Source organism: Oryzias latipes, chromosome 2 (genome assembly GCF_002234675.1).
Source record: "Oryzias latipes chromosome 2, ASM223467v1".
NCBI lineage: Eukaryota > Metazoa > Chordata > Actinopteri > Beloniformes > Adrianichthyidae > Oryzias > Oryzias latipes.
Window position 1 is genome coordinate 22,608,380 of NC_019860.2, and position 23,778 is coordinate 22,632,157.

Here is a 23,778-nt window from a genome sequence, read left to right on the forward strand (position 1 = left end):
TGGGTTAGTGTGAGGCTCTGAAGTTCAAATCCCATCTGTTGCTCACGTCTTCTGGAGACAAGCAGCTTTTCTTAAAGTAACTCAGGGAACAAACAGAAAACGTTGAAGAGCATGAGTCAAGAGGAACAGATGAATAGCTCACACTGCTGGAGGACTGCAGTCAGACCCAAAGGTTGTTGGTTTGATTCTTGATCTAATGAGCGGAAGGGTGAGGGTTCAAATCCTTCCAAAGTTTTGTTCAGAGTGTGGAGCATCGTCAGGTTATAAGAATGAAGAGCTGCTGGTCTAGCCCAGGCAGGATGGCTCAGTGGTAGATGGCAGGTTATGAAAGCATGAGAGTGTTAGTTCAATTCCCAGCTTGTGGCAGAAGCAGTAACTCACCTCTGTTGGATAGAAATGTTAAAGATGGTCAGAGACAACAATGAAGGTTGAGTTGGTGGACAGGAAGAGTGGTAGAGCAGGGAAAGAGGGCTGGTTATAAGGACAACAACACAAAAAAAATACAGTTATGCATTAACCAGCACCTCTAGGGACTACTAACAGTCAAATCTACAGGAGACAGACCTCATTCACAATGTTGTTTATGTTATTTCTCCTCTGAGCTACTCTACCTATCCTGTTCCCACCAACACTTGTATTTTGCTGCCTCCCATTAACTGTTTCTATCCAACAGAGGTGAGTTACTGCCTCTGCCACAAGCTGGGAATTGAACTAACACTCTCATGCTTTCATAACCTGCCGCCTACCACTGAGGTATCCTGCCTGGACAACAGATGGGATTTGAACTTCAGAGCTCACACTAACCCACTGCACCACCAGGGCCACTCACACTTAAACATCTTCTCGTGGTGCTTTTAACTTTTACAATTTTGCCTGTCAACTTTAAAATTGCGCAGCATGAGAATTGAACCAGCAACCTCTGAGTTAGATGACAGTTCACCAACAGTCTGAGCTATTGCACCACTTTAGCTGCAGAGCTTCAAAGATTTTCTGTTAATAGTTTGACCGAGTTCCTTTAAAGAATGAAAAGAATCCTGAGCAACAGACGGGAATTGAACCCTTCACAGTGAAACACAAACCCACTGCACCACAGAGCCCTTCAGCAGCTCTGTTCTCATGGAGCTTTTGACTGTAAATCTGGAGGAGATCCATCAGCAGGAACAGTTGAAGAAAGCTAACAGACTCTCCTGGGTTTCCATGGTAACCTGTCAGAGAGCTCACATCTAAGTGAACCCACCGAAAAGTTGGTTTCCGAGGCAACAAACAGGAAGTAGAGACCTCTAATCAGATTTATAGTAGAGGTGTGGGGGCGTGGCCTCAACACCATAAGGAGGAGGAGTTTAAATAAAATCCATAACCTAAACAAGGACTTTTTCTTTACACTGAAAATTTCAATTGAAACCCCAAAGGCATTCTGGGAAAATTTTAACTTGCTAACATACTTTAAAAGAAAATTAATTTATAAGCTTTGATGAGAAGTTTAAACATTTATGACACCGTTTTGTCATTTGTTTGCTTTTCTATTTGTCACATTTTAAATATAAAGTTTTTTTCACAAGTGACAAAGCTTGCCAAATGTAGTTATTGTGATTACCCACAAGGGGGCGCACATCCACCTAAACACAGAGGCTTTGATCTGGAAAGTTAAAAAAGACAAAAACAGTAAGACTCTTAAAATGTAAAACTTTTATTTCTTCAGAACCAATCTAATGGACCTCGGTCCGCTTTACTAGAACACAAATATAAGTATTGGGATGGCTGGGGGGCTGGAGCGGACCTCCTAAGGGACGGTTCTGGGAAGTGTGGATGCTGAACCCATAGAAGCTAAAAGCTTTAAAACATCAACTGTCTTCCTTAGCTTACAAATAATAAACATCTTTCTCCATATTAAAATAAAAAATCTATATTTCATCTTCATGTCGTTCCAAAGGTTAATAGAAACAAAAGCTGGCCTCTGAAATGATGCTCTTAATTTGAAAGGACAAGGTGTTTTTTTCCCCATGACAGGAAACGCTGAGACTGTCTCTGAGGTAGAGCGGCGTCCCAGGTGGGGACGGAGGGGGGGTTGACCTTAAACTGGAGCGTGAAGAAACGCTCGTTAGCTTATTCTACGTAACACTAAAAGAAAAGAAAAACAGGAACAGGAAGGAAGCTGAACTTCCTGTGTGAATCCCTTCTTCTGGCCTCCAGCTACATTCACCCGTCACAAATGTTTGACCTTTTTATTCTTTTTTAAATAAAATACTGCCGAGTCATCACGTGACAGTCCAGTCGAGCATATTTTGTGGTTGAACTTAAACTAAAAACTTTTTTTTTTCAGTGAAAAAGTCACAGAATCAGAATAAAAAATGTTGTTTTTATAGATCATGAAACAAAATAAACAAAAACAAAAGTAGCTGTCAGTCAAAAATAAACTCCAGTTTGATCTCGATGAAGGTTCCGGATGAGGACTTTGGCAAAAGCGTCAGGGCGCCGCGTTCCCGGGCGGGCTCCGTAGGGGGCGGAGCTTCACATGGACTCGAACTCGTCGATGCGCTGCTTGGTGTTGCCCTGTCGGATCTGCCGCAGGGTCTTGTACTTGTCCCGGCCCGCCTTCACGTTCTCGGCGTGCAGCACGTCGTTCTGGGTCTTCTTGGTCTCGTCTCGGGCGTGGGCCAACTCGGAGGTCAACGTCTGAGGGAGGAACAGAGGGAGGAGAAGGTGACCAGGAGGAGGAGGCAGAAGGTCAGAGGTCAAAACGGGCGGGAGAAGCTGGAACAGAGGAAAGCAGAGCGTAGAGGAGCAGTCCAGGCTGCAGGAGGAAGGAAGGACTCCTCCTTGGGGGAGGAGTCAACGCTCCCGTCAGGAGGTTCTGGAGTTTGGAGTCAGGAGATCGGCCGGTGTCAGAGTCCGCGTCAAAACCGGGAATGGGTCTAAACCGGCACACGTCCTGCTCAAAGGAGGAGTGTGAGGAGGAACGGCGGAGCCTCGTCTTACCCTGATGTGCCACCGCCTGGCCTGAGATTCTTCTTTGCAACAAAACTGCTGTCAGAAGATAATATATCATCTGGTTACTGGCGTTGGTGGGAGGAGCTTATGACATTGAACTCCAACAACTTCTGTTTGGTTGGAACTCTATGGAAGAGTCTTTGCGTTTTCAATGAAAAAACAGCAAATCAATGGGTGTCGTGGCTCTTAAGTACCTCATATAAACACAAAGGTGATTCTCATTCTAGTACTTTCTAATCAAAGTAGAAAAGCCACAGACATGATCCGTTTAGTTTCTGTGCTCGTCACCACGTCACGTCTGTTTATCCATGACAGACAGAGGAAAGTCTTCAATATAGACCAGTTTGAGAGACGAGGCATGATGCTCACGTTGTGGGTGTGGTCAGCTTTGTTGTGGCTAGCGGTCACTTCCTGTAAGTTTTCTCACAAATTATTTGTCCTTACATAAAAGTCCTTTTATGTTTTTTGAGATATTTTTTTCTTACTTTGATATAATTTTTTTTTGTTGTTCAGAAAAAATGGATTATAAAGGATGATGTTAATAATTGTCAACTTAAAATTTTGTTTTTTTCGAGATATTTTCAAGATTTATTTTAAAGATTTTTTTTAAACTTTTTTTCAAACTTTATCTAAAATAAATATAAAGTATTTTTTTCTAAATTTAATTATATTTTTTTCTTGAATTTCACTAAATGTTTTTCTGATTTTTTTCAATATTTTTTTCCTGAATTCTTCTATCTGTTTATTCTGAATTTTACTATATTTTCTTCTGAATTTCGCATTATCTTTTTCTGAATTTTACAATGCTTTGTTTCCTGAATTTTACTCTATATTTTTCTCTGATTTTTAATATATTTTCTTCTGAATGTTGCCATTTTTAAAAATCTGAATTTCACTTACTTTTTTCCTGATTTTTACTATTTTCCCCCAGAATTCGCTATAATGTTTTTAGGACTACAACAGCTGTAGTCCTAAAGCGAGGATATAAGGACGCGTCTAAAGCTCTCATTACTCAAACATGCTGGTTCACTAAGAGAAAGAGCAATGTTGTGATTTGAGTGGATTTTATTTGAACAATAATTGTGATGTTGTTTTAGATTATTTAAGGTGAGTCCCTGACAAACTGGCGTTTTTGTGTACTTTCTTGACGGTCTCTGCAGCTTCACATGAACAAACTCCGGCTGCTTTTCTGCATCAGCACAAACACAAATGAAGGTTTCAAACGGGTCAGTAGAGCTGCGTCCAGCGTTTTGTTCTGTCATGTTGGTGGATGAGGTCAGTAGAACAACAACACAGGCTTCATGAACACACAAACAAAACAGATCGGTGGCTTTTCTACTTGTTCTCTTCTTTTTTGTTTTGAAATCAAAACGCTTCCATAGATTTCTATATTCCAATCCCTACATGTATCGGGAAGTGGACTGGTGTTTTTGTCTGTGGAGGTGACCGTTCACCGTGGACGCCGCCGCCGCCTCCTACCTGCAGCTGCTGCTTCACCCGCTCGTTCTTCTGCGCCTCCGTGACGCGCTCCTCCTCGCTGCGGAGGTCCAGCTGGCGGACGCCCTCGTTGGAGAAATCGGCGCTGGCCTCGGCGTGGTTCTCGTCCTGCTCGTCGTGATCGCCCGAGCACGCCGGCGGCTCGTGCTGGCGGGCCGCCGGCGTCACGGTGGCGACCGTCTTCAGCTCCTCCTTGGTTTTCTCCAGGTCCTCCTGGACTGACATGGCCTGCAGGGGGGTTTCAGTGAAACGTGGAAACTAAATGACAAAGTCTTGTTTCCTCACGTCCTCTTGAGCGTCTTTCACAGTAAAACTCAGCTTCAGGGAGAAATAACGTGAAAACATCGGACGTTTCTCACCTTGTGCTGCCACTCCGTGGCCTCCTCCTCTTTCTTCTTCTTGGCTTCTTCTAGCAGAGAAATCTTGGCCGTGTATTCTGCCAGCTCAGCCGCCTGCCGCGAGACGAGACACCGGGCTTTAAAACATCCAGACGCGCAGCTGTAAGGTCTGCGACTGCGCAGACCCTCACCAGCTGCTCCTGGGTCTTCTGCTGGTCCTCCGCCTGCCTGGCCAGCTCGGCTTTGGCCTCCTCGGCCGCCCGCCGCTCCCTCTCCAGCCTCTCGGCCTCCTCCCGCGCTCGCTTTCGCTCCTGCTCCAGCTCCAAGGCCCGGCGAGTCTGTTCCTCCAGCTCTGCGCAGAAACACAAACGTTCACTGAATTTGTTTTTCTTTTCTTCCTGCTCTTACCATGCCATGAACGTGGCGGCGTACCTCTCTGAGCCTTCATGGTCTGCTCCTCGATCTGCTTCAGCCTCTCCATCAGCTCCTCCTTCTCGCGCTCTATCCTCTCCTTCTCTTTCTCGGCCAGGTCCCGTTTCTTCTTCTCGTTCTCCAGCTGCGCCCTGAAAACATTCCACGTCTCAGAACTGCCCTCTAGTGGACAGCCTGCTGAGCTGCGTATATTTTATCCATCACTATGGGGAATCCTGACATCAGCAGAATAAATCCACGTCAAAAATAAACTTTGTGATTGAGATTATGTTGAGTGAAAGAGAGAAAAGGGCAATTATTTAGTGTAGTTTCTGGAACAAAGCGATATTTTCTCTTTAAAAATGGAGGCGGAAGATGAACGGTGTGAGCAGATTCCGGCCGAGGAGAAGGATAAAACTCCAAAAACAACACTCCTTTTCATCTTTGCCACAAGAACGGAAAATGCAAAGGCTGCAAAAAAAAGAAAAACTGTGCTCCCAGAAGACAAACTGTATTTGTGTGGGTCGCCTAGAAGCATCAGGAAGGAGACGGCGTGGAGCTGTGACGCCAGAAACTGTTTCTATGTGCCTCACAGAGAAATCCGTGGGCGTTTTTCCCGTATTTTCATTCAAAACAAGTAAATGAGTTTGTTGAAAACATTTGTTGCGGTCGTTTTATTGAAATTACACTTAAAACATTAGTTCTATGTTGAAAAAAAGATGGCGCGTCGACCATATTGTCGGATTTCCGCAGCTAAATTCAGCCCGTTTTCTGTTTTGGTGTGATTTTATGTCTAGGGTGTGAATCCCATGGGGTTAAAGATGTACTTAGCAGAAGCCAGAGCACCTCTCCATCTGTTTGTGGTGCTTCTCCTCTCGGGCCTGGGCCTTCATCTGCTGCACCTCGATGGTGTCGGGCTTCCTCCTCCTCATGTACAGCTCATGGTTGCCCATGCACAGAGCCAGGATCCGCTTGTTGATCCGCAGTCGAGGAGCGCAGAACACAAAGTCCTGCGGGAGCAAAAGACAAACCGGATCTTCTTCTGGCGCCGGCGTGTGGGTGGAACCTGCAGAGGAACCGGACCGGAGACTCACCGGCGCCTTCTTGTCGATGGGTCGGATGAAGAACTTCTTGTCGTTGAAAGAAATGTTCCGGATTTCGCTCCAGGGGAAGCCGATCTTTGGAGTCAACCTGGCGAACATTTCAGATTTAAACATAACAACCACAAGTGGGATTTTTTAACTGGTTTCAGCTAAATGAAAGATGGGTTTGTAGGAGAACGGCAGAGCCCGCATGGATGGTGGGTAACGCGTCCTCACTTGTCCTCGTGCTCGTAGATGTTGAGTCCCAGCGCGTCCACGCCCAGCCACAGCTGCGTTCCCTTCTTGTTCTTGATCTCAAAGTAGTTGACTCCGTACATCTCCAGGTCCTGAGCTATCTTCAGGTACTCCATCATGGCGTCCTCTCTACAGGAAACGCAGACTTGGAGGTTATTCCTGGGAAGCAGTTCCCATATTTCCCGCCTGAGGGCACGGACCTGAGGATCCCCCGGTGCTCTTCGTGCCAGGTCTGGATCCTGACCTCCCACTGATCCTTCGTCAGCTTGTGCTGCTCCAGAACCCTGAACGCAGACAGAACCGTGGGACCTCCTCAGGAGACGTTCTTGAGACAATTGCGTGGTTTTTTTTTGGGATGGGGTACCTCTGAGGCAGCAGCCGCTCATGCGTCAGGTACCCCGGCTTGTGGACGTCGCGGCTGTAGTCCCCGTATTTGGCCTGGACGGCGTACGACGCCAGCAGCACGGCCGTCTCCGGAGGACAGTAGTTCTCGTCGTTCAGGATGGCCTCTTTCACCTAAAGTGATGCCGAATCACTTTTTTAAAAAACTCAGATGAACTTGTTGGTCCTCCTTCCTCCTGCTGCTGCTGCTGCTGCTGCTTAGTTTACCTGCAGGAAGAAGAGCCTGTGCGTGATCTCCTGGATCAGCTCCTCTGAGACGTCCTCGGGGAAGAACTTGGCTCTGAACTTGAACTGCAGAGGGTTTTCTTTCTTCACGTCCTGCTGGGTCACCTGCAGGATCCAGAGTCTGTTCAAAGCTTCCACCAACAAAAGTGTAAATATTAGGAGCTTCAATGTAATATTTCTGCACAAATAAGAATTATTTAACATCTTTATGCCAATAAATCAGAAAAAAAATCAGAAATTCTGTCTTTGAGCTGCAGTGAAGCCTCAGGTTCATCCTTTCTTCTCATAAGTCATGGCTTTGTTCTGGATTTGTACACAGATGGTTTTATCGTGGATTTCAAACTGAAATGGGTGGAATGTGAGGAGAAACGGACCTTCTTGTTGAGTTTGAGCCAGGTGCTGTAGCCTTTACTGTCCACGTACTGCAGGCCGAAGAACCAGACCTCCCGCAGACCCACGGTCTTCACCACCTGAGACAACAAGAACCCAACTTTACAGGAAGAAAGGTCCTCGTTCTGTGGACCCTGACCTGTGATGGACTTCACTCTAAAACATCAAACACAATCCATTTTGAAGCGGAAAACTTTGTTTTTTTAAATCTATATATGTAGGACCAGAACCCGGTCCGTGGGTCACTCCGTACAAATGAGAAAAAAAGAAACATATCTTACATCATTTAGGCTCAATGTATCATCTGGTTCTGAAGGAAGTCTCATTTTGTAAAGCTTTTGTGGGTCAGGTGTCTTAAATCCATCCGCTACTTTCTGAAAGCGACCACTACATTTACAGAGCTGGCAAAGCTAAGAAAAACAAACGTCTTTGCGCAGAAAAGAACTATAGAGGAAAGAGGAAGACCCGCTGCACATAATATGCAGCGGCCGACTCCAATGTTACCGGGACGCTGCTAATGAAGTTACAAACACGCTGGATGTGTTATTTTTAGAAGCTAAAGGTTTTCATTGTCGTATTTATCTGCCATGCCTTTGAATTCAGACAGGGAAAATCTGCACATCTAGAGAATAAATTAAGTTTAAAGGACATATACCATTCTGTTCTGAAGCCTTTTATACTTAACTATATCCATTTTTTTTACAAAGAAATGCTAGCTGAGTTCTTTTCCAACCCAAAAGCAAGTCGACTCCATCTCTGAGGCTCCGCCTTTCTCTCCTTGAGGGTGCCGCCCATTTCATGAAAACCGAGAATTGGTCTCGACAGCGTGTCTGACCCCCCCCCCCCCCCCCCGAAAACAAACAACATCTGAACTTTTGTAAAGATGGACGTGCAGATGGTGCATCGAAAACAAAAGCGATTAGCCGCTCACCGCTAGCTCCACTGAGGAAGTGGGCGTGTCTGTTAGCCTGGGGGCGGAGCTAGCAGCGCAGACCCTTCCTGGAAGGGGCAGTTCCCCACTTTGTGACGTCACAAGTTGTGGATTGGGAGAGGCTCCGGCTCTCTGGGGTTGTTTTTGTGAGGAAATAAACCAACCGCAGATAATCTACAGACACGAAGATGAATGTTTCTGTCTAAAGTGAAGGGAAATTGGAAAAATCTGATGCCAACTTTAGCCTCGTACAGGCCGGTCTGTGGCCTGAAAAACTATCAGAGACAACTGAATTAAAGAACTCATCGAGATGTCAAAAGCTGGAGAGAAAAAAAACTATTGGGTTTTAAAGTTTGAAGATCTTTCTGTCTGAAAAAAATGACTTGTTGGTTCGGCAGAAATTCACCAAAACAAGCCACGACTCAAAGACCAAAAAACCTTTTTTTTAAAATCTAGGTTTTAAAAAGTTCATGAAGAAGCTAAACATTAAAAACGGCTAAGTTGAAGAGAAGAACAATCAAAACCAGTCTGATCCAAAGTTGTCATGCGTTTGTATCTGATTGTTGTGTAAACAAACAAAGTATTTTTTTGCCCCGTGTTTTTCTTGAGCTGACTGTTGCGTGTTCTGCCCACCTGGTCAAAGAGTTGCTTTCCGGTCGTGTTGGGCTGGATGGCGAACTCCAGCTCTGCATCCATGGTGGTCACGCGCACGTTTACCTGCGAGACAAGACGGGAGGTTGCACCGAGGAAGCAGACGTTTGATCCAAGCTTTTTGGATTTAAAAAGTCGTCCCACATCGAGACAAGAAAAACATCCATCAGTTCAGCCAAACCTCTCAAATAAATTCAAGTGTTTGAAAAATAAGATTCCATCTTATGGATGACGGCGTTCCTCATCCTCAGATGAACATTTGTTCTCCTTGTGGTCAGTTCAGCCCCCTCCTCAAAGGGAGGATGATGATGATGATGATGGCGTGAAGCTTCAGCAGAAAGTGTGACCACAAGATCGAGAAACCCAGTGGAATTTACAGGATTACACTTCCTCAGATTATAATCTCGTGGATCTCCGGCCATCCCGGCATGAATAATCCATAAAAGTTGCAGTATCCGGGACATGGTGGAATAATCAGCCACAGGATCGCAGCTCCACAGAGAGACGTCCCACAATGCATCACCTCTATGACCCTGCTGCGTTCTCCCAAGTTATAGGATTCTTTAATGACATTTCATGACTTTAGCCTTTAAAAATATGCTAGTGTCGCATACAAAACCCCATTTTTGGAACATGTTTCTGTAGAAACAAAATCTAATCCCACTTCACTTTTCTATGATTTAAAATACCTTGATTTTACTGTTCAGATACTTTTGTTTGTTGGAACTATACTCTTAAAACTAAATTTAAGCACAATTTTTCTATTTAGTTTTAGTTTCATGCCTTTTTTGGTTCATTTGTTCAGCAGCATTTTTAACAGCATTTTTTTATAATTAGAATTAATCTTTTTGTACATAGGGTTTATTTTTCGTAAAGCAACATTTTTTTGTTAAGTTTTGCTTCATTTCTAAATAACGTTTAGCGCCTGAACGGATGCTTTTCATCCAATCTTATCGGAAATTAACTAATATATAAGAATCAAGTTTTTCGCACGTTTCAGAGAGTTGAAATAAAAATTACGTTTTTCTGCAGGAGACGGACGACGAATAGAAGGAGTGAAAATGTCGCTCAAATACCGGAAAACAGAAAAAAGCTGTAAAAGTTCCAGGAAGTAAAGAAAATCCACCAGACAATAACAGAAACGTTTAATAAAAATGAGAAAAAGTGACTCTGATTTTGATTTGGGCTTCAGTTATAATTGGATTTCAGTGTTTTTTCCTCAACAGGAAGTTAAACGACCTCCTTCCTGCTGCAGACCTCTCTAACTCCGACGTGGAGCTTCACAGAGTTGAACCTGCGAGCAGCAGATCTATTTTCAGGGGAAGGGTAATCTTCTGTGTCAGGTGACCAGCATTCATGACACCTCCTTCATTCATGGTCAATGTTATTCTCCCAGGTAGGAGGAGATTAAGCGCCAAAACGCGCAGGAAATCCACCTTAACCTGGTGTTGGAGTGGCCGTCCATCGGCCTTCACGTGAGAGAGAAAGGAAGGATTTTTGTTCCTGACGGGAGACGAGCAGACGGACAGTTAATCCTCTCTGCTCTGCAGACAGAGGAGGAGGAGGAGGAGATGACTAAGCTTATCACACCTGAGGAACCAACAACTCCACAAACTTGTTCAGGACACGATCGATGCAACAAAAGCTGGACTTTATCGAGCGGGTGGGATTTTGGGTTTTTGCAGAGACCAAAAAGCAAATAATGTGTTTGATGTAAAGGCAAAGGTCAGGTGACGAAAAAGGTGCACTTTCTGCCACCTGTCAGCCAGGTGACAGGTAAACCTTTTTGGGGTTTTAGTTCTGGGCATCAAACTGATTTTTCTAGAGTTTTTTCAGGCCAACAGATTCTGACATGAGTTTTTTCTCTTCTCTGGACTTGTGTTTTAGTCTTTCGCAGCATTTTTAGGAGTTTTTTTGTTTTACTTTTATTTTATTCCAAATGTGTGCAACATCTGGAGAGAATCAGATTTGGTGTAAGCTTCTACTGCTTCTTCAAGTTAAACTACAGTTAATATTTCTGCTTAGAAACCAGAAGATAATGAAAAGGAAAATTAAAAACATGAACAGTTTTTACAGGATTTTTAAAGAGATACTTGAAGCTTGGAGACTCCGTTATGTCAGAATTATTGAAAAAGATGACTGAAAAATCTGTATTCAAATAGAACAGTGGTGATATAACTCACAGTTTTAAAGACTAAATTGAAGATTTATTGCTGTAAATTTAAAGCCGAGCCTGTAGACGATAAAGTCCCGCTCTGATCATCTTCTGATCTACTTTAGAAGCGTTCTCAGCGGTCTTTTAATTTGGATTACGTCATTTTTAGCCAAAAATGTTGCTTTTTCGAGGATATAGTTTCTGCAGAGCGGCAGGAGTTCATCAGGAATTCACCTCTGAGATTAGTGCTGGACTATTGGTGTTGAGTGAGCCCGCACTCATTTCCCATCATCCATCTGTTAGCACGCTCTCCCGCTAGCTTACAGTCATTCACAACCAATATGTCCATAACGGTGCAACAAAAAAATGGCGAGCAACATTGGAACTATCCAGCCCTTACAGTTTGCAGCCAGATTCCTGGCTCCCCTACCTCAACTACTGTGATGAAGTTGAACATTGATCATCATTACATGCATCATATGTGTAGCAAAAACAAGCAGTCCAGATCATACGCAAAACAGGGTATTTAGAACCTACAAACCAACTTTTTATACAATATAAATGACTAAAATTACAGTATTTAATACAATAAAAGACAATATTATCAATGTATAAGGCATTTAACTTCCGAAACTATTTATAATCAAAGAAAAATACCCATAAACTAAGAAGAATTGTAAATTTTAAACTACCATTAGCACAAACAAGCCGCAGAAAATGAACTTTCTACGACTGTGGACCAGAAATGGGGAAGTTTAAATCCAGAACAAGAACGATGCAAAAACATCCACAAGTTCAAGTATAGCAACAAACCAATGATGTGGAATAATGTGGCCTAGGGCTGCACGATATGAGAAAAACCTGCCATATTAGTGATCAATATTGCGATGACAATATAACTTGCGACACATGAGCAAACAGTAAAACAACCAAAAAACATCAATCCCATTACACTGCACAGTTTAATTTAAATAAGAGTCAACACAACTTAATTTATACTCCAACTGACCCACGTAGGAGGCGACCAATGTCGCCTCCTATGTGCAATCGGATGGACCTCTTCAACACTGTGAAGAGGTCCATCCGATTGGTCAAATGCTTGAATGGATTTTTTTTGACTTGTTAAATACTTCAAGCAAACATAAGATTGTGTTAGCACATTTAAGGAAACCATTTATTGCAATTTTCGCCATGTTTTGTGATATGCACTAGGGTTGTGCCGATGGACGATACCATTGGCTGACTGACATCACGTTGGAGAGACACCATCGTGATGCCACGCCCCCGCCACACTGCGAGTCGACACCATAACCCGCGGTTAAATGTGCAAAATATCTCGATCGGACCAATGATCGGATTAGAACTCAACCGTGTACATGGGCCCAGTAAAACGTTTTCCGATTATAAAAAACGTTCACATGGGTCACACTTTTGGTCGGAATAAATCATTTTCACATGCGCTGTAGTGTTTGAAATACAAACATAGATATCTAGCAGCTCTGTAATATACGAGATGATCTTCTAAACGTTTTTATTAATGTTATTATGAAGCACCTGTTCGCTCATCGTTTTAATTTTAATCTGTGTGCTCAGTGCTTTTTCTGTTGAAGAACGGAGCCGGAAGAAGGCAGGGTTAGCAGAAGGCTAACACGGGCTAACAACATGTAGCCTTTGATGAACATAAATCCATGTGGGAAATGCTGCAATCTGCAGCTTGGCTGAACGTTAATATGTGGGAATAACATCAGCCTTTATTTTGTCGGGACACGACTGGAAACACAAATTCATGTGATTGTTTGAACGGTTTCTAAGGACTGAGCGACATTTCTGCTTTGAAAAGTTCACACTGAGGCACACTTCCAGCAATTCGCAGATGTGGTCTGGGTCTGCGAACTGCTGGAAGTGTGCCTCAACTCCACATATTTCCAATTCAGGGGAAACTTCTACAGGCAGAGGCACGGCTGTGCTATGGGCTCTCCAATCTCGCCCATTGTGGCCAATTTGTACATGGAAGAAGTCGAGAGAAGAGCCCTGGACTCTTTCCCAGGTAGGGTTGGGCGATGTCCCTTAAACTGGCCGTTGACGATGTTTGCTGTCAACCATCGGGATGGACGATGACATCGCCTGGGGGGGGGGGGGGGGGGGGGGGGGGGGGGTATTTTTACAGTTTTCGTTCTTATATAACTGCTATTCGTTATTTTGCTTTTTTCATTTTATTTCCCAACTACTGACTCATCCGCGATGATCCAGTATAAACTGAGGGAAGTGACTTTAACAAAAAAAGTAACAAACAAAATAGAAAAGAAGTAGTCCGCTCCCGCACTTAACTAGGGAAGTTGACCGGCGGAGTGCGGATTTACAGCTTTGTGTTTGATGGGAAGGCGGGGGGTGCTTTGTTACATGAGCAGTATGTGTGGGAGATTTAAGACTGCGATCCGTCCCGCAGCTCTAGGGGAACGAGCTATCAAACTCAGAACCGGGTCTAAAAGTGTGTGTCTGAGCACAGCTCGGATCGTCAGCGCACACAGTGGTTTGAGCTTCAAAGCAGAAATGTCGCTCAGTCCTTAGAAAACATTCAAACAATCACGAGGATTTGTGTTTCCAGTCGTGTCCCGACTAAATAAAGGCTGATGTTATTCACAGCATGCAGCGCCACCCAAAGCTAATGTTGTTAGCCCGTGTTAGCATACTGCTAATCCTGGCTTCGTTCAGAAAAAGCACTGACCACACGGATTAAAATTCAAATGATGAGCGAACAGGTGTTTCATAATAACCGTAACATTATTAAAAGCACGTTTAGAAGATCGTCTCGTATTTTACCGAGCTGACATGTCAATGTATATAGCCGCTCGGCGCTGTTTAACATTGTTTTGTATTGAATTGTTACATTCAATAAAGTTTTTTTTTTTTAAAAGCCGTTCGGCGGAGTTTATATCCTTCCGGTTTTCAAACCCTACTGCGCATGTGCGAATGATTTATTCCGACGGAAAGTGTCACTTGAGTGAACGTTTTTATATTCTGAAAACATTTTTCTGGGCCCATCTACACTGTTGGATTCTAATCCGACCATTGATCCCATCAAGATATTTTGTACATGTAACCGCGGCTTATGGTGTTGACTCGCAACGTGGCGGGGGCGTGCCATCACGATGGTGGTCTCTCCATCGGCATGTCAGTCACCCATCACGATGGACGATGATATCGTCCATCGGCACAACCCTATTCCCAGGTACTACTCCAAGCCACTGGTTCAGATGTGTGGACAACACTTGGGTCAAGATCAAAATCCAGGAAGTGGAGACTTTCACAGATCATATCAACGCAGTAGACAAGAACATCAAGTTCACCAGGGAAGACACAAAGGACAACACCCTAGCTTTTCTAGACTCTGATGGAAAGAAGAAAGAAGAGCAACATATCCGCCAAGCCCTCCAAACCTGTGGATATCCCAAGTGGGCATTCACCTGATCCCAACATACAGGAAAACAAGACAAGAAGGAACAAGAGCCGAAACGGAAGAGTATTTCAATTCCCTATATTTCAGGCCTGTCTGAAAAACTAAAAAGGATTTTCAAAAAACATAACATCCCAGTTCATCTCAAACCAGTTAATACTCTCAGACAAAAAACTGGTTCATCCAAAGGACAAAATTCCTAGCTACAAACAGAGTAATGTTGTGTACTCTATCCACTGCAAAGAGAACTGCAATGAACAGTATATAGGAGAAACCAAACAACCTCTACATAAGCGGCTTTACCAACATCGCAGAGCCAACCCAAGTGGACCTGAGTCTGCAGTGCATCTCCACCTGAAGGCCACAAACCCCTCGTTCGAGGACAGTGAAGTCCAAATTTGGTTTGAGCGAGGAGTGAAAGAAGCCATCTTTGTCAAGAAGGATAAACCTTCTCGTAATAAGAATGGTGGTCTTAGGTTTATTCCTCCATCCATCTACGGCAGTGTTTTGAAACCTAAACAAACCAAACCAGTTCCACCTGGGTCGTTAACAGCTGAAAGAGATGACCAGTTGGGGAGGGAGTCACTGGCTCCCCAACCCCCAACTGAGGACAAAGGACTCTAAACGACCCAAAACCATGTAGGCTAAGTGGACAATACCATCCAGTTTCAGGTCTGACTCCTCCCCCATGAGCGCATATACACCAGCTCTTCGGCCAGCTAATTCAGAATTGACAAAGCCTCTTGGATAAGAGGTGAAACGTCTTCTAACTTTAAAACCAAGTCCAGATGACAACCCCTAAACCTACTACAACCTCTTTTCTGCATTTATTTTCGGTTTCGTCTGCCTTTACGGGTTCATTTGAACAGGCGTCTCCAGCTTTCGTTAGCTCCTGCTGCAGGAAGCAAAGGTTCCTCTGTGGTCTGAGCAGAGAACTTCCCTCAAATCTGCTCTTCAGGACAGTTTTCTCATTCAGTGCAGAGCTTTGCTGACAGTCTTAAACACATCAATAGACAGAGCTGTTAATCTGAACCAACTGTCTCTCCCTCTGATTAACCCCTACAGGAGGCGAGAAAGCCAGGAGGGGGCAAAGAAGAAGAGTGGTAAATGTTAAAGGACTGCCACTGAGTCTATTTTCAGCATCATAAAGACAAAACTACATGGGTTGTGATATTAAACGATGACTTAATGATGCATCTACCGACCCCCAAATTTCCTAGTAAGGCCCGTCTGCTGCAAACAGCTGGAAATCCAGGAGGTAGATGTAGATGTCAGAACTGGGCACGTGATTTTTTTTAAATGGAAATGTGGCATTTATTTTATGAAAGAGAACAAATGCTATAAAAAAAATTACTTCATTTAGGCATTTCTGTGTATTTTTACTTTTAAATTGCCATCAGTCAAACAGTCGCAAAGACGCTCTGAATTGATGAGCCGTTGTGATGTCACCCAATTCATTTTTTGAAAGCTGTGATGTCATCGTGTTGGGGGGGTTACTCTACCAAAAATTAATTTTTGCAGAGTCCTAGTTGTGTGCCAGTTTTGGTGACTTTTCAAGCATGTGGCGGGGGTCACATTTCCGCTCCAAGACGCAGTAAGAGTGAAGAAACGTAACAATACTTGCAGAATAGGCTATTGCAGAAAGGGAAGGGGGTCAAGGGCGGAGCTACTCAGCTCAGCACCAATGGCCACGCCCATGTAGAGGAGATTTGGGCAACAGAGGCTTCAGATTAACATGAAATGTGGCTTTTTAAGAAATGAGGAAGGAGGGATTCTAGTTAAAAACTTCATAATCATGATTAAAACACAACCAGGAAGGTTTTAATTTAAAAAAATAAATTGTCGTAGAGGGACTTTAACGTATTTCCAAATGATCACCTTTAATTATATTTAACTCCAATAATTTATAACTTTTTGGAATTCTTTTACTCGCTACTATAAATTCAGAGTCAACTTTATTGACAAAGGTTTTATTCACAGTCTTCTTTCATGACGCGTTTTCACGAAATGAATCATAAACAAAAATTAAAATCAAACAAACAAAGAGGTGTTGACGCTTTTGTTGACGAATAAAAACGAGACAAAAATTAACTGATAATGGCGTCCAATCAGAGCGGCTGCTGACAGTGAACGGCGGAGGTGAATACAAAGAGATCCAATCAGAACCAAGAATGCAGCTGCAGACGCCGCAGAAGGTTAGAGCGACCGGTTTCCGGTAAAAATGGAAACAAAGCTGACGTAAAAAATGCAAGGAAATCGTTTTGAAATGTACATTTTAATTTTGTTTTTAAAAGAAGACAATTATTATTATTTTTTTAATATTTTGAATTAATTTGTAGTAGTGACCGTTTGTTTTATTTTGATCTGCTGTATTATTCAAGTTTTGAATTAATGCTTTTGATAGTCCTGATTTATGGAAAATGTACTGATATAAAAAAATCGGTTTGTTTTTTTAAATAAATAAATGATTTTAATACGATACAATTTTTTTGTTTCAGAAAACTAGTCTATACCAAACAAATACATTTTTCCCTTTTACAATAGATTTCCAGTCAGAAATGCGACAAACTCAGGACATCCTGTGATTAAAAATGACATTTGTTGTTCATCTCTACTGAATATTGATGAGAAACAAAAAGGAGTGAGAAACAGTAAAGCAGACCGACTTTCCCTTAATCAGAAAGAAAAGTAAAACTGAAACCTAGTTTACGGCTGAACGCATCAACAGCTTCGTGTAAATGCATCGACGCATTCTGCAGAGAAGCTCCTGCGTGAAATGAAAACAGAAACACGAATGCATCGTCTGTTGTTTTCCAGCAGATCCAGACATTCGAGCCTCGACTGCAGCAAATCAGTTCAGACCCTCAAAGACGGACACTCCCCATCCCTTAAGAACAATTGCAGCAGTGTTGCAGCAGCTGCAGGGCTGCAGGGTCAGCAGCTTTCCATCGCTGGATGTTTACTTGGGAGGACGAGCAACGAAAGTGGAAAAAGAGAAGCTACCACTTTAACACAACGCTAGGAGTAAAGGAGCAACTCCATCTCCTCTGGAAAGAATGCAAAAGCTTTATTATTGGTCTCTAAGACTGAAGTCTACTTTGAAAAATGCTTACCGGTTTGGGCATCTTTGCTTCCCCTCCTCTTCACACTCAACAGATGAGAGGACCGATCCGTGACGGGGCGGCAGCAGAACCCGTCTCACAGGACCTGAAATAAAGACCGTTTTTATGCCGTGAGGGAGATTTTAAGCATTATTTTTTGGTGTTTTTTTCTGTTATAAATTAAAAACCGAAAACCTTAAATAGACTAATCTGATGTATTCAGATACAACAAACTAAATCAAAGTTGTCAAGACCGTAATCCGGTGTTTTAGTATCAGAAGCCATTGCTAAGGCATTCTGAGGGATTAAAACTATGCAGTGGATTAACAATAATGCACCGTAGACGATACAACTGACATTTAAACCACACATTTGTCTGTAATTCTACTAACATTCAACCATTTAGGTCAAAGAACAACAACTGAGATGACTGATTTGATATTTTCTAAAGACGCAAAGAGAAAACAAGCAGCAAAAACTCATTCAGAGACTCTTTACGATGACAAATAAGTATTACAGTAGGACTAAACTTCTTTTAAAAGCTTTCTACGAACACCAAATGGCCAAAATAAAAGCCTCCAGCCAAGAGTAAAGAGTGTTCTGACCAAAGGATTTCCATCTGTAATCTGAATTTTAAACTAAACTTACAGTTACAGGTTTTCACGTGGTTTCACTTCCTGACTGCACATCATAAACGAAGATCCTGACAGAACAATTCTAATCTTTAAATGCAATTTTTGTAAAATATAAACTTTAACTTTCGTCAGTTCTAACATTTAAATTCGTACACCAACATTTATCTCTTACAATGTATTTGGTTCACTGTTGGGAGAGAAAATAACAGTTTGAAAATACTTTTTATATATATTAATAATAATATATATTTAAAAAAAACAATAAAAACAACTTTTTTGGATAAAATAGTGGTAATTGAAATTTTTTTTTTACTACAAATATGATCAAAAGTTGGCATCTGAACCCCCAAACAAGTCTTTTTTTTAAAGTGTAGTATGATTTAGACGTCCATAAATATTTAAATGATGAATATATTTAAACATTTCCACATGTATGAGGTTGTTGGGGTGAATCTTGTCTATTTGAAGCTGGTAAGCAATTAGCTTCTCCCCGTTTGAACTCAGCAGCAGCAACTGTTGCTCTGAGCGGCTCAAATAAACCCCCACGTTTGTTAAAAAAAGAAGGAAATGCTTTTATAGTTAGCTAAAAACTCAAATAAAGGCGCTTTTAGTGTAAAACAGTGACTATTCGGCCGTAGAAAAGCTGACATTTTTAAGCTAGTAGTGGGTGTTGTCCGCGTGACGGGTTTGCCTGAAGTTTTAGCGCCTTTTAAAAGACTCACTGACTTTAAGTTAAATCCACACATTTATTTAACACCTTCCCAAAACAAATACCCGCAGAAAGTCAAATACAATAATTTTTAAATCAGCCCTGGGGCTACAGTTCACGGAGTCGAGCATCACTTCTCTCGAGGATATCCGCTATATAGCAAACTTGATGAGCAGCGGCTCATCTTTTTTAGGGAGAGGCAACTCACCGCGCGGACGGTCTCCGGCGTCAAGTTTGAGAGAAAAACTACGGAGAGATAAAACTAAACACCAGCAGAGAAGAAGCATAAAGCTACATCCAGCGCTTCGCCTGTCCAAACAAGTTCCCGCACACAGCAGAAAAACCGTTGAGATCTAAACACCCATAAGACGATTTGGGGTTTTCGCTGTGAAAAACAAACAAACCCCGAGCAATTACTGTCACTTCCGGTTCGAGTTTAGAAAATAAAAGCCCAGGAAAATACTTGGAATAGGATAGTTTACTAGTAAACTAAGTAAGCAACAACAAAAAGGGGACATAAAACGAATTTGATATAGAAGTATGACGGAGTATTTAGCCCACCATAAAAACAACTAAATAATTAAATATATGAGAAGCCATTTATGGGATTGGTGCATTGATGGATTTAGTCAGCACACAAAATGGATAGAGGCAAACACTATCAACTATATTTTCAAAATACTTGGTCTCATAAGTTTAGTCTCTTAAATTACTTTTTTTTCATACTTTTACAACTGTATTCACATATGTTAAATAATATTTTTTCTTTCATGGTGACCCTAATCCTACGTTGTACAAAATTGACATTCGATATAGTGCAAATATTAGCAATATGATGAATTTCGTTCTTTTTCTAATTATTGAGTAGTTTGTATTGCACATTAGATTTAAATAATATTGCATTTTTGATAAAAAATAATTGTTGGTAATATCTGTGTATGTTTAAGCAAAACTGAATTTGAAGACATTCATTAAAATACTGTTCTGTTTATGCAAACATTTCCTGGTCTGTCTATATCAGCAAACATCTAAAATATTTAAACACAGAACATTTTTAAGCACCTTAGTATAAACACGCCACGCTTGTCGTTTATTTTGAAGGAAAAACTTTCATTTCCGGCCACCTCATCCCTTCTCAGCCTTATGTTACGCGCTTGACTGTGAAGATGTGCAACATGGCTGTCAGCAGCCCGCGAGAGGATGCTAGACTTGCATGTGGGCACGCGAGGTGCTTTATGCCGCGAGGTTCATTGAATAAACAGGTTAAAACACACTGTAAGCTTTTCACAATAACAGCCAATATTTCAATAACGCCCAGCATCATCTGTCAATAAAACTATTTTTAATCTTATTTTGAAAGTTTTAGCGTGGAAAAAAGTTTTGTTTATAATCACTCACATCCGGTCTAAACTTCAGTTAAAAATTGGAAGCATATTTACATCTCTTGACACTTGTTGCATTCGACATGGAGCAGTATCTATGCGCCACCACTGGATGGCACTGTTGGCGCACAAATCAGGAATAGGAGCCATTGTCGCCCCCTAGAGGTCATATTTATTCATAACTCTCAAACCCCTAAAATTAAAGTTTTTTATTTATTTAAATTTGCTGTAAAAACTAATGGCCGAAAAATAATTAACTTTTTTTGTGTATCATCTTTTAAACTTCAACTATAATCTGGATTTAAACACAATATTGTTTTGTTTGTAAATTGCCAGTACAGTAAATGGACACAAAATATGGAAATGTATATTATGTTTACATAAGAGTAAACATTATTAGTATCAGGCTTCATAAATTCTGTTTGTGTTTCTCTTTATCTTTTCAGACTGTGCTGTTATAACCAAGTTGCCCTTTTATTTTATTTTTTTAAAATTAGTTCTAAAATGACATCCCGTCTGATACCTTCAAAAATGTCATCGAGTGTTAATAAAATGTTTTAAAAACATAAATGGACTTTTTTTGTTTTTATAAACTTGCATTTTTCATAAGCTGAACTGATTTATTTAAAATGTTTATCTTTGTTTTTATTTTTAACTAATATAGATGTGTATAAACTGAAATTCAATGGCAAGCCAAAAGCTGAATTAAATAAAATTATCCTTTTTTCTTTTTTTGCTTAGTGATGTGAAATGTTTTGTAGGATTTCTAAAGACGTATCCTATTAATTTATATTTTGACTTCATTGATATAAATAGGTCAAATATTGTATTTTTCATTACATTCTAAGACAAATAAAAAACACAGACTTTTATACAAAAATGAAGACTTTTGCATGTTTAGTTTACAAATACAAACTTTCCATAAGATGACGGTGTCCAGTAGGAGTGGCAGCAAAACAAGCAGCACTCTTTCAGGATCTTCTTAATTGGCTCACAGGAAGGTGAATTCTTGGCCTTTTGGAAAAACTTTCAGGTAAAGAAATACTTTTCATTTGTTAAACAAATTAAAACATTGATAAATAGCTATTAATACTCCAGTCAAATTCTAATTTATTATCCTGTTAAGGATTTTTCTATTTGTTAGCAATTAGCTAACTTGACTTAAAATTTGTAGCCAATTGTGCAATGTCACATTTTAGAGTAAATTTAATTAAGATAACAACCTTTTTTTAACTTAATGCCTTTTTTTCTAAACAAAAACATGCTTTTTAATTTTTTTAAACATAGAAACTAAAACTGATTTGGTTCCTTTTTATTTTTTCTTACTTCCTTACTTTAACTACTTAAAAAAAAAAAAAAAAGTGCTGACGTTATGGATTTTGGGCCACATGTATGAAGTTGGGCGTCACAAGTGAAGCTTCCCTTGGTCTGTTTTTAGCTTGGCACGGCACCACCTCACAAGATCCCGGTCCGTATGACTCGGAGCACGCTGCTCTATTGTCGGAGCCATGAAAGGAGCCAGTGTGGGGGTAATTGGACGGGGAATTGGACACATTAGCACTGATTGTTCTGGTAGAAGTCTTCAGGTGTTTGTGTGACAAAAAAAAAAAAATAATGCTAATTTTTGGAGAAACAAGAAAAAAAATCAACTTTTTCATCCCTTTCAAAGTATCTCATCCTGTCTATGCAGACGACTTTCTACCATTTTTGGGTGATAATTACATTTTCTGAATCAACGCTAAGTTTGGCCGCTCATGTTCCAGTTGTGCAGCCAGCTTTGTTAAAGAAAAGATAAAATTAGTTAACTTTGTTAACACCCCCCGAAGGAACAAAAGTGTGCCCTGTGGTATGCAGAGGCAGTGATCTTGTTAAGTGTTGCGCAGTTGCAGACCTGGTCCTTCCTTCCTCTCCTCCCACTCTGCAGAAAGCAACACAAAAAAAAAAAATGTAAGCATCAGTCCGTTTCTGTTCTGCTTGCTGGACGGTTCATTTTTTTTTCTTCCAGTTGCTTTTTGTTTGAGGTTCATGTGAAGACAAAGGTCCACCGAGTGTGTCCAGAGGCTGAAAATGGGACAAAAGTCTTCAGTGGAAGAAGATGTGGAGGACAGCGGGGAAGTCGGTGGTGAGAGTTTCTTCAAAATCCTCTTTACAAGCGGCGCTGAAAGTAATTCAAATGAATGACACCTGACGTTTGTACAGTATGCTTTTATTTTGTTACATTTGAACAGGGAAAAACATCAAAAAGTTAACATTTTTAAAGATAATATCGTATTTGTTTGTAAAAGATTGAGTTACAAAGACGACAAAAACGGGAAAAAAATGAGCAAACTGAGGTTTAAACGGTTTATTGTAGGGAATCCCCTTCAGAACTGCTGCCTCAGAGTTTGGAGATCAGTTTCCTTTAAAAATCTCCTTTCAGATGAGGTTTGGCTCCGGTTCCTGGGTGCCCAACGCGGGATACTTTATCCCCGTTTTAAACGGAGCTCGTTTTCACAAAGCCTACTTCACATTTTCCAGGTGCTTTGGTCGGTTTCGGTCTCTTAACTCCTCTGGAAGGTTCTGGGTGTGGTGAAAATAGTGAAAACACACCAAACTGAATGAGGGGATCAACCTTCCAAAGCCTTCACCCCTGAAAACATCCCTGTTGTTTTATAAATCCGGTTTGATTAGATTGGGGGGGGGGGGGGGGGGTAAGCAAAAAAGCTTAGCATCTTTGTTTAGTTTGGTTTCACACTGCACTGTCAAGGGTGGACCAACTGTTCCGACAACAAACTCTGAACAGGAAGGACAAGAGGAAGCCTTTTGAGCGCTTTTATAAATGCTTTTTACCTCTTTGCATCAGTTAAGATGTTTGTTTGTTTTTTGTGGTTGGTGCTTGGCTCATCCGCTTTTTTGGATAGCTGGTCTAAACCGCATCAGAGTTCACTTGCAAGAATAGCTCAATCTGTTGCTTTCAGGAGGAGGACCACAGACCAGGTGAGTTTTCACACCTGACAGTTAAAACAACTAACTGGAAAAGGAGAAGACACTCCTGGGAATGCGGATGGACTGAGTGACTGCTGTCGTGTTTTTGAAGGTTTTAAGGACGCTCAAATACAGTGCGTTTACAATGGAAGCCCAGTAGATCGGTTTTTAAGTAAAAATGAACTCTAAAGCAAATTTTTTAATTAAA

General features: G+C 41.4%; 2 protein-coding genes across 3 annotated transcripts in view; one reads left to right on the forward strand and one right to left on the reverse strand.

Moving 5' to 3' along the window:
- Window positions 1-1,669: 1,669 nt before the first annotated feature.
- On the reverse strand, window positions 1,670-19,641 carry LOC101156069 (radixin). Its single transcript, XM_004066609.4, has 15 exons — window positions 19,433-19,641; window positions 17,893-17,986; window positions 9,153-9,236; window positions 7,573-7,668; window positions 7,181-7,303; window positions 6,936-7,087; window positions 6,772-6,855; window positions 6,554-6,700; window positions 6,329-6,425; window positions 6,081-6,244; window positions 5,256-5,386; window positions 5,015-5,175; window positions 4,845-4,937; window positions 4,468-4,713; window positions 1,670-2,673 (listed from the first exon to the last, which is right to left on the reverse strand). Exons 2-15 carry the CDS (start codon window positions 17,902-17,904, stop codon window positions 2,509-2,511), a joined length of 1,755 nt encoding a protein of 584 aa, XP_004066657.1. The 5' UTR covers window positions 17,905-17,986; window positions 19,433-19,641; the 3' UTR covers window positions 1,670-2,508.
- Window positions 19,642-22,039: 2,398 nt separating this feature from the next.
- Window positions 22,040-23,778, forward strand: part of LOC101165288 (guanine nucleotide exchange factor DBS) — a 62,978-nt gene continuing 61,239 nt past the window's right edge. The window contains exons 1-2 of one of the 2 annotated variants that reach the window (XM_023966166.1): window positions 22,040-22,135; window positions 22,612-22,728. In XM_023966166.1, the coding sequence (XP_023821934.1) occupies window positions 22,674-22,728 (55 nt within the window). In that variant the 5' untranslated portion in view covers window positions 22,040-22,135; window positions 22,612-22,673. Of the gene's footprint in view, window positions 22,136-22,225; window positions 22,729-23,778 lie in introns of those variants that run through there. The other variant, XM_023966165.1, reaches the window with a different exon arrangement.